General features: G+C 29.0%; 1 protein-coding gene across 1 annotated transcript; it reads left to right on the top strand.

Annotated features, from left to right (window-relative positions):
- The first annotated feature begins 7883 nt into the window (after nucleotides 1-7883).
- On the top strand, nucleotides 7884-10924 carry LOC122516752 (nuclear receptor-binding factor 2-like). The gene is made up of 3 exons (XM_043634835.1): nucleotides 7884-7989; nucleotides 9659-9915; nucleotides 10047-10924. The coding sequence occupies exons 1-3, from the start codon at nucleotides 7966-7968 to the stop codon at nucleotides 10522-10524; spliced, it is 759 nt and encodes a 252-aa protein (XP_043490770.1). The 5' UTR covers nucleotides 7884-7965; the 3' UTR covers nucleotides 10525-10924.
- The last annotated feature ends 1020 nt before the right edge of the window (nucleotides 10925-11944 follow it).

The following is an 11944-nucleotide window of genomic DNA, read 5'->3' as shown; positions in this document are numbered from 1 at the left end:
ATTTTTAATCCTTACGATCGGGACCACCTTTCTACAATACCTAGTGCAAAATTCTAACAAGTTGTCGAGAGCTTAATCCGCTCCGCGATAAAATCGATTTATTTTATTGTTAGGAAAGCATAACAATAGTCTTAAAACGTGAAAAATATAATTAGCTATGGGAATATCAACAACTTCAATTTTCCATATTTTTTTCTATTATCATTTTAAAATTCGTAGATACATATCTTCAGTTTAATAATTATAAATAAATTTTTAATAAATAATTCTCAAGTATGAGCTTATTTTTATTCATTTTTTTATGTAACTTAAGCAAAGTATAAACTAATATTAAGTTTCTGTGGATAAAATTTGAATTCCCCGTGCATTTTTTTCACCTACTAAATTCATATTTTTACTTTATTAATTATTTAACAGAGTTTGAATGAGTGATAGTCATATATAATTTTTTGTGACGATATAATTAAAAAATTTGAAATTGATTAGCCTGTTAAATGTTTATGACACATATAAGCGACATTAAATACAAAAATTATTTTTTTAAATAGTGGATATAGGTGACATAAATATTTAATACAGGTTAACACCTACATTATGATAATAAAATAAAAGAATTAATTAAATTTCTAAATAATATTAAAATTTCAGGGGCTTTCTCTCTCTCTCCTCTTTCGCAATTCTTACGTGCATCTCAAATTTATTAAAATTCAGTAATCGTAAATAAAAAAACGCGACATATCGTATGTCGATTTTCTATCGAATAGAGAAACGCGAATAAACGAGATCGAGGATTAAATGCAAAGTTAACGAAGAGAAAAATAAGAAATTGAAATGTCTTCGTTAGCATTGAGCATAGAAAAGAGAGAAAGAGAAAAAGAGAGAAAGAAAGAAAGAAAACGTAAATGTAAGGGATATTCGTAAAACATTTGTGGTAACATCGAAGCACATAGACTTGGCATAGAGTTTTAAACTTCATACCTTAGCATCTAAGGTACTAGATACTTAGTACTTCATACCGGTACTATGCTTTACCCACGTAGCCATGCTGCTCGTTACAAAAGCGCACGTGATGCTGATTATTTGTCGCAATGAGCTGGCGAGCGAGTAGGAACGCGAGACTAGTTGGCCTCCCAGTGGCGTGGGACTAACAAGAAAATCCTTATTATCTTCCAAATATTTTCTTTAAGTATAACAACATCAAACAAATTTTTTCTCTCCTTACAAAATATTTTTAATAATAACCGTAATTAGAGAAAAATGCGTTTGATTAATTTTAATGAAGAAAGTAAAGTTGAATTAAAAATTTTCGTACTTGTTTTTTTCTAACGTAAGTCTTGAAACTATTTTGCAAAAAAAAACAATTTACGCCAAAAAAAATCGTTTCTGTTAGGCTGAAAACTTTCCAACATACTCATGTAAATGCGCTTATAGTAATCCAAAAATTGATAAAAAAAAAAGGAAAAAAAAGTTCGTAATTCCAACCTCATAAAACAGTTCTTACAAATTTGTAGCTAATTTGATTTAAAAAAGAAAGAAAAGAAAAGATATTGAACATAAAAATCGAAAGGATTCAAAGATGGAAACCGAAGGAATATAAACAATGTCGAAATATTTGAATATTGAAAGTATAACATCAATATGAAAGTATAAAACAATATATACTAGTCACACATCAAGCATAACGTCTACGTCGAGTAAAATCATAAATAAGCTAACGCAAGTCCGCAATGAAGGAACAGTCCGAACCGTAAAAGGGGGTTCGAACGTACTTGCGCAACGGCCGAGCGCTGACTTTTTCACTTTCGCAGATGAGGTATCCGCGTGCGAGTGTGTTTCGTCCAGGACGCCTCGAGCGAAGTGCTTGTCGTCGTCGTCGTCGTCGTCGTCGTCGTCGTCGTCGTCGTCGTCGTCGTCGTCGTGGTTGTCGTCGTCGTCATAGTGGTCGTCGTGGTTGTCGTTGTGGAAGCGCGTGGGCGACCGGAAACTATCCCTCCCGCATTCAGATGCACTACCTCTCTCTTTCTCAGGGAGAAAAGAGAGAGGACGGGTTGAGGATGCTGATGTTGATGTGTGAGGAGGGGGAAGACTTTGAAAGGAGGGGGCAAAACTTCGAGAGAGTAGACGCAAGCAAGAACCTTTGCGTTCTCCACCACGCAGGAGTCACGGAGGAAACGGTAGAAGAGGACCTTTCGTGACTCTTTTATCGCTTGCTCCTGAATTACGGCTACCTTCCAATCGTAATTTCATTGATCAATTCCCATCGGCTTACTTTTTTCCTTCTCTCATTTTGTTGTTTTATTTTCGACTCTTCGTTTTAATTTGCTATTTCGTACAGGGTTTATCAAAATTCTTCGTGAATTGATTGCTCCTGAATTACGGCTACCTTCCAATCGTAATTTCATTGATCAATTCCCATCGCTTACTTTTTTCCTTCTCTCATTTTGTTTGTTTTTATTTTTTCGACTCTTCGTTTTAATTTGCTATTTCGTACAGGATGGTTATCAAAATTCTTCGAATTGATATTTAATGTTTATTTGAAGTAGCTAAAAAGCATTATCGGGGAATTTGATTAGACTAACCATCTGTGACGTTGGAAGAAAAAATTTGGAAAGAAAGGTAAGAAGAAAATTGAGATAAATAGGAAAGGATCGTATTATCTATCAATGTATTCAATTAGGTTTACTTCAATTTTACCTGACCTCAAATAACAGATTAAGAAAATCATCAAAGAAAGCAGAATAACTTTCTCTGCAACAACAACAGACTAAACTCTCGATTAGAATAACTCCAAACATATTACACCTAACCGCAATCAACAAATTACGAATATAATGAACGACATCTAAAAAGTTTTCTATACAGCGACAAACTAAGCTCTCAATTAGGCCAACTTCAAACATATTACACCTGACTCCAATCAACAAATTACGAATAAAACCAGAAAAATGATTTACGACAACAACAGACTAAGCTCTCATTTAGGCTACCTTCAAATATAATACGCTAAACCATTATTTTTGATTATGAAAATCATGAACGAAACCGGAAAAGCTTTCTCTACGACGATAATAAAAATAGGTAAGACAAAATTCTTGAAGCTAATTCTGAAATTAGTTATCTTTGAAGAGAGCATATGACACGAGCCTAAAGATTATGAAAGTAAGTAAGTGAGTGAGTAAGTAAGTAAGTAAGTAAGTAAGTAAGTAAGGAAGGAAGGAAGGAAGGAAGGAAGGAAAGAAGGTGTCTGACTAGGCACCTGAGTGGATTTTCACAAGCGGCAACAGCAGCGATTCGAGTCGATTCGAGGGCCGGCTAGATAGTCGCGTGGGCGACCGGAAGCCGTACCTTCCTACCGTCTTTGGTTGTCACTTGGTGGTTCTGTAAAAGAAGAGGGGATACTTGGTAAGACCGAGAGTGGCCAAGAAGCTGGCTCTCTGTGCTCTCCTTCACCGGTCTCCGACGCGAACTTTCCTGGCCAATCATCTTCTTGCTCCTCTCTCTCTTTCTCTTTCTTTCAAGAGACAGAAACCATGACGTAAACGCGTAGGTAGTAGTTCGATCGATGAAGATCGAAACACCATCATTTTGGTGTATCCAAAAGATGCCGATCTATCCATCTTTAGAAATGATTAACTTCAATCGGGGTTGTCTTCGTCGCAGATTATTTTTATTGCGCGAAATTGTATAAGAAAGTTCTATAATTTATTGAACTATTTCATTGAAATTAATGAAAATATATTTTCATTTATACTAAATTGATCGGATAAGGATCGTATATTATAATAAATTCGATTTAAAGGTAATGATTAAAAAATGTATACTTTTGAATAATAGAAAGAAGATGACCTAAATTTCATGTCCCACTTATAGACGGATATTTCCTTTGAAAAGAATCGAAGATACGATCCACTTCAAGGGTTGCTCTTATCGCTTAAAATCATCTCACTTTCTCTAACGATACAAAAGAATTTCAAAATTATACAAGAATTTATCGAATATTATGAAAATATATGAAGATAATGATAGATAAATGAACTTTACTTTTTGGTTATAGATTCTACTTCAATATTAGCAGATATTTGTATTAATTATTTTTACATTTAATAAGTTAACATTTAATTAGAATGATACTAAGAGCTGTGACTGAAAAAAAAGAGCAAAGAAATTATAAAAATATTTACTTTTAAATGATAATAATTATTGAATTTTTCAAATGTCGTTCATGAAAACAGAAAAAAAATAGAATTTTATGTAGGTAAATAATTTTACTTATCGGAAAACAACTATCTACATAAATTATTTTGATAAATGAAATTCAAAGCCAAGGAAAAACATAATAAACGAATCTGATAAATGATTCAAAAGATATTATAACATTAGCAAGATTAAAACTTCAAGGACAGAAACCTAAAAGGGATAAAAAAATGATACGATATAAGTGTCTGCTTTCGTATCGCATAAACCATTGAAATTTCCATTACGACATAAGAAAATTAGAAAGTTAGACGAGGTAAACCAAAAATATTTATCAAAATATGAAAAAACTCAAACAAACAAGCCTAATAAATGAAATTCGAAAGATAGCACTAGGAAGATTAAAATTAGGAAGGGCAGGAAGAAAGCTGAAAAGGTTAATAAAATAAAATGAGGAAAATGTCTGGTTTTGGATGATAGAAAGGTGATGACCTCGATCCTACGTCCGACTCATACATAACGCCATTCCCCTCCGTCTTCCAGCTCGTTCCGCCTGTTTCTGCTCGAGCGTTCTGACTGAACGCCCGACTGGCCTGCCCACGCCTGCCCTTCTGTCAATTATATTTACTATTTCATTCATACGGCCGCCGCCGCCACCACCACCACCACCACCACCACCAGCGCTGTTACTGTTGCTGTTGCTGTTGCCGCCGTGCTTGGTCCACGAGCCGTGCCCATTCACGAGAGTGCAAGCGCGTGCGACCGCACACACACCAACTTGTCCTTCTCCCACTTATTTACTTTCTTACAAGTCTTACATCTTACGTATACACCATTACACCATTACTTTTTCATTCTATTTCAATGAATTTCATTTCGACTTTAATCCGATCGAATTGTTGGATTTCAATTTTTCTTACGGTTGTTTTAAATGGTTTTTTTTTTACTTCTTAATTCAAAATGCTGAATTATTTTGTAACAATTCTAATATGTAATTAGAAGTATACAGGGTATCCTATAATTGATGGTTTAAACAAAAAGGGGATGATTCTACATACAAATTTTCAAATTTATTGTTCAAAAAAACAAAGCCTCGTATGAATAAATTATTTTATACATTATCGACTTAGTTTATCATGTAGAATCATCTCCTGCTCGTTTATACCACCAGTTGCAGGACAGACACCCTGTATAATATAAATCAGTGCAACTTCTCTATTATAAAAAAATTATTTTTTGAAACATAAATAAATAAAAATATTAAGAAATAAAAATAAATAAGTTAAGTTTGTTCGATAAACATTTTCTTTCAATGATAAATCATTGTCTTATAAATACCTAAATACTTCAAAGAAACTCTCTCTCACACGAAAAAAAAAAAATGATGAATTAATACCCTAAATCATGTAACGACGATTACTATTATAGATAGCGTAAGGAAAAAGTTTTTCACACGTATGAAAGGTTGCGTTTCCAGTGAGTAACTGAACCCTCCGGCGTTCTTCGCCCCCACCTTTTTCCAAGAATGTTCATGCGAACGATATACATAAGTGTTGAACCGTGAGAATCTTTTCGTCTTCTCAGGCTAAAAGATTTGGTCGTTCATTGAGTGCGCTAACACGTTTACGGTATACCGAAGACAAAATCAACTCACTCATTTGTTCTCTAATTTTCGTATCTACATTATTTTCCTTTTGTCTTTTACTTTTTCTCAAATTTTACCAGGAACCTGAAAAATTTCGGTAAAGTTATCCATAACGTACAATGATAATGATTATTATTATTATTATTATTTAATCTACTATGCAATATTATATTTTAATAATATAATAAAATCATTCATTTATTTATAAATTTTCGTTATAATTTAATTTTATCAATAAAAAATAATAAAAAAATTTCGGTTAATTATTTATTATATATTGTATATTAATTAACTACTTTAAAAATTATTCTTATTAACAATGTAATATACGTGAATGTGTTGAAAAGTTATGAGCCTATCATAGGGACAATATTTTTTATTGGTCGAGCTCACTTTCTGTTTAGTTTTTTTTTATTAAGACTCGAAACTTGTCAACCCCACCCTCGTGTAACATAATACATGATATCATATACAATATGAAAAATTCTTATGAATAATTTATAATATAATAATGAAATTTAATTAGTACAATATGAAGGATTCCAAGAAATTATTTTTTCTGTATAATATATGGAGCGCCTAATTTTAGCTATATATGTTATTCTTTTGAAATTAATTTTTAAGCCTTTGGGCAGAAATGGCTATTAATAAATAATAATAATAATAAAATTCATAAATCTATATTGAAATATAAACTTATTTATACATCTCTCTCTCTCTCTCTCTCTCTCTGAAATTAAAAAAATATATAAATATAATAATTACAAGTATAAATTATTCATATATGTATAATAATAAAGTTGAAATAAGTTTAGCATATAGAAATATATATAAATATTACAATACTTCTAATAATTCTTCTTCATTATAATATTTCCATTGGACTTAGTCATTATGATCGTCCGCGCTTAATTTCTTCTCGCCTTTTATGTGCAAGGCAGAAGTCCCAACGACCGTAAAGTTGCCTTACAACGTAGTAACATCGAAGTGTGAATCATGATAATGTATGTGACTGTAATCGGCTCTGTAATAACTTGATTGAATCTATACTTTACTTATATTTATTTACTCATACTTTACACAACACATACATTATATATATACAGTTTCTATATATTAATTAATATTATATATTTTCTTATTATACTGATATTTATTTTTATTATATATATTTTAGTATTAGTATATATGTATGAAATATATTATATTATATATATACTATACTAATAATATATAATAATATAATATTATAATCTTATCCTAATAGTATTGTAAAGTAAAAATAGTATTGTAATATATAATGCATTATCATTATACTGTGCTATCAGTATAATATTATTGTAATCAAAATATTTGTTGCGTATATGTATGTGTGTTTGTGTGTGCGCTTGTGTAAACCTATATTATTATTCTAATTACAAATTTATTTAAAAAAATCCAAGTTCATACAAAATTTTTATTAAAAATAAAAAAATAAAAAAAAAACAAGAATTTCATAAAAACATACTTACCACATATACATACATACCGCACATGTATGTATATCCCTTAACGAGCGGATGACACGCGATCGAAGTAATTAGCCTAATACGAGGAAATAAATCCAATAAAAAATGAAAAAAAAGGAAAAAGAATATAAATAATCGTTTATGCAAATAGTTTCTTCGTATTAGATTAATATAAAATTATGTATTAGGTTACAACGTGGTTAATAATTTTTTCAAATCGAATTTATATAAATGCGATTAGGTTAGTATTATATATATATAATATATAAAACTATTTAAGATTATATTTAAATATAAAACGTATCATAATTAATCTCGACGATTCAAAATGATTTAGATGTAAAAGAATTAAAATGCACTGCGTAATTAACAAAGATATTAGGTAAAAATTATAGACAATAACAAGAATATGATACGCGTCAGTTAACCCTATTCATTTAAGGTGTACAACTACCACCATCTTGCGACGAATCCGAGTAACTATATCAAAACATACTTTACTAGAGCAATGCTCAATTGATATAACTAGAATAAGCTTTTACGAAAACCTCCTGCGGTTGATAACTAGGCACGTGTTTTGTTCTGTTTTCTTCCTATCGTTCGATCAGCTGATCAGTCATGGAGGGTTCTGCCTTGAACCTGGTGAGTACCAACAGACGCTTTATTATTGGAGTTTATGTTTTCTTCGTTTTTGATTTACGTCTTCTCCTATTGCACACGGAGAAATCATTCATATATTGCTTTTTTCCCTTAATCTCTCTTTTCATCATTACGTTTTTATACTTATTTGTAAATAATTTTTAATGACATTTTTTCTTCCCTTCTATTTTTTCTTATTTTTGATTTTTATTTTTTTTTAATTACCACATTTGTTTATTACTTGTGTTTTATTTAGTAGGGCTAGTTGAATGTATTATTTAAATGTTTCTAAGTTCATAAATAATACTTTTTTTATTTTATTAAATTTTGACTTCCTCTTATTTTCTTTTGAAATTATTTCCTTTTCATTTCATTTCTTTTCTTTTCTTTTCTTTTCTTAACTTTTTTCAATATGATGCATTTAAAATTAAGAGGAGATATTTACATCGCTAGCATAATTCTTATTATCTATCGTTAAAAACTCTAATCAATTTCCCAGTTGACGATGGCAAAGTGAAACAAAAGATATGATATAAGCGACAAATGTTAATTAAGAACAATTACTGTCAAATGAATATAGTGCATTGATATTTTGTTTATAATTAGAAAGAAATTTGGAGGATTGTTACTTAAGAGATAACAGTGACCGACAAATATATTTTTCTTCAAAATAATTATTCCGATGAAAAAATCTATATTATTTTTGTTTATCCAAACATTTTGAAAGTTAATGACTGGAAGATCTTATACGGATTCATTTTAATAAAAGAAATTTTGTAATCAAATATTTTCTATCGTCACCAATACCTTTACTTTGTTTGCAATTATTTATTTTTATTAATTATAATTTTGTTTAATTATATAACATGAACTTGGAAAAATAATTTAAATTACAATTTAAAACAATAGAAATATCAACAAGAAATAAAATTCCTATATTCTTCTCATATTACTTTCTATATTATTATCGTTAAAATATATATATATATATATGTATACGCGTAGATAAAAATTCATTAAAGACGATAAGAACTGTAATGTTTTGAAATAAAGCAATGTAAGTTGAGGAGACAACCTTAGAAATAATATCATATATATATATATATATATATATATATATATATTCATATCTAACTGAAAATTATCTGAAGGTCTATTCATACTCTTTAATATATATTTTTTACCAACAATAAGATAGAACAGTATCAATCAGAATAACCATGACTATCAGTTCAATATTTTACCATGTTTTTACTTATAACATATGAAGGAATTCAATCAAATTGAACAATTTAAACCTATAAATACATAAGTGATTTTCAGTGTTAATTATTAAGTTCATATATTACCATCCATTTGAATTTTTAAATTTTGTGTGTGTGTGTGTGTGTGATACAAGTAAATAAAAGTAGATTATTTTTAAAAATGTTTTATGTAGAATTAAATTTGTAAAACTTCTTTATACTCTTTGATTGTATAATGATTTTAATACTGCTCTTAATAAGTAAAAATTATACAAATATTACACAACTAAATACTTCCATCTTAGAAGTAAATTTTTAAAGTGATAAACTTGTAGATAAAGTTTTTAATATATTAAGTTTTTTTTCTTTTTTTTTCTCTCTTGTTTTGCTTGACATTCCTATAAACTTTTATTAATTTAATTTTAAAGGCACACGTACGGCAAAGGAGGGCCGATGCATATCTAAGAGAAGGACGTTTTGAGGAAGCAGCGGAGTGTCACGAAGCTGTTGCTAATCTTCTAACAAAGGCATTTATAAAACTTCAAACCAGCCTTAATAAATCTGAACCTTCAATTGTAAATAGTCAAAGTTATATACCTTTCTCCGGATCTATGCATACAGCTGTAACTTTGGAATCTCTTGCACTTCAACGAGATTATCACAAAAGACAAGCAGCTATTGTTAGGTAAATAAATTATTTCTATTATAATCTTTGTCGATATTTATAAATGCTGAGAAAAAGAGGAAAAAGAATTTGCGAAGAGGAAAATGAAATTGCGATTTCAATTTTTCATTTCTTTTCTTCTTATGTCTCAGGATGAAGCATGCACAATACGAAGAATATAAGATTGATTTAGAAATTCGAAAAAGAAATTCTAAACAAATATCTAAACAAAACGAAAGAGGAAATTCCGCAGAATCTACATCGGATAAAAATGATAGTTCATTGCGACAAGCTATATTTAAAACTATCCAAGAACAGGATAGTTTGATAAGCTTAATTTTAGTACCAGAAACAGAAAATAGTAATTCATCGAAATACCCTAAAGATACCACCACGGTAATAGAAGAATTAAAAACTGTTAATTCTCATTTACGTAGCCTCGTTGAAAGCTTGGTAGCTCAACTAGAAATTAAAGAAAAAGAAGTAACACAATTAAAAGAACGTTTGCGCACTGTATCTGTAAGTCCTAATGATGAAATCAGGTCAGGAGATACGCATTCGCTAAATCTACCACCCTTGCCACCATTAACGCCACTTGAAATGCCACTTTTTGATTTTACAGCATCTTAACTAATTTTCTACCTCATTAAGTATTAACTGCTCTCTCTCTTTCTCTTTTTCTTGAAAATAATGTGGTGTTCATCGTACTTACAATTTTATCGTGACAATAGTATGAAAATAGTTCATCTTAAAAATTCATATAGACTTAAGAAAGAGATAATACAGCAACAAATGATTTGCACAATAACATCATCGATATCATCATCATCAGAATAATGAAACAAATTTAAATATTTAAAAACAATTGTATATTTATTATGTTATTCTTATTACTTTTCATTTATTTATTATATAAAAGTAGAGTTATATTAACTTTGATTAAGTTTTATCGTACAAGCTTTTCATAGTAAGAAATTTATTACGTCACTATCTTATATCAGTCTTATATTTTACTAATATTATTTGATAACTAACTATTTATATATACGTATATATATGTCACTTGTAGATTTATTTAACATTATTCCATTTAATAATAATATTAATATTTAACATAATTAACAAGAAAGGTCATATCTATTAAGAAAAAAAAAAATTCTTCTATTTTATATGAATCTTATTTACAAAAACACATTAAAATGAAGAAATGTGCGAACAAAGACATTTTTAATATTATTAATAATATCGAAAGAATTGTATTCTAATTTATCAGTAATTAATGGTATTCGCAGGGAATAAAATACATATCAACTTAGACGAATGATTTCTTCCCTAATACAAGCTAGAACACATATAAATACGATTACAAAATGTTCAGTTTTGTCTTCTTCTTAATGTGATAGGACAACAATAATAAATAAAAAACAAACTGCCATGTAGCAATACTTATGCGCAGTTTTGTTTGTACAATAGATAATGCTATATTATTTTAAGTAATGAAAGTGTCTTTAAGGATGTTGTGTAATATAATATCATATAAATAAATGTTACATGAACTTGAACAAGTGAACGATTAAAACATTTTGATGCCAAATTATTGAATGTTGTTTTTATAACATATCCACCATGTTGCGAATTAAAAATAATTATTGTAGATAAAATAATATATGCAACAAAATAAAATATATTAATTGCTCTGATTAATCTTTATTAAAAAAAAAGAAAAAAACTCATGAAATTGATAATATCATGCAAATATATTAAATATATTATTTGTCAAAAGTTTGGAATGCAAAAGCATTATAAATATAAGAAAATTCTTAAATATATAAGAATATAATTCAACTTTTTCATATTTGATATAACGATAGATCATTAAAAAATCTATTAGTATATTAGAGAGATTTTGACAGAAACCAGCAAACTTTTCCAAAATTATGGTCGGTATTGTATGTGGATAGATTAGAAAGTTCTGAGCCTGATTTAAAAACAATTTATTTTCAGTTAAATTAACTTTTATCTTTCGACATAATCTGACAATTTTTTAAAA

This window comes from Polistes fuscatus, unplaced genomic scaffold (assembly GCF_010416935.1).
Source record: "Polistes fuscatus isolate 324 unplaced genomic scaffold, CU_Pfus_HIC Scaffold2, whole genome shotgun sequence".
Taxonomy (NCBI): domain Eukaryota; kingdom Metazoa; phylum Arthropoda; class Insecta; order Hymenoptera; family Vespidae; genus Polistes; species Polistes fuscatus.
Note: the sequence above shows the minus strand (reverse complement) of the source record. Positions and strands in the feature narration are given on the sequence as shown.

Coding starts and splice junctions, on each gene's coding strand:
- LOC122516752 (XM_043634835.1), top strand. CDS start 7,966: ATGGAGGGTTCTGCCTTGAACCTG. Junction 7,990..9,658: donor AGGGTTCTGCCTTGAACCTG/GTGAGTACCAAC, acceptor TTAATTTTAAAG/GCACACGTACGGCAAAGGAG. Junction 9,916..10,046: donor AGACAAGCAGCTATTGTTAG/GTAAATAAATTA, acceptor CTTATGTCTCAG/GATGAAGCATGCACAATACG.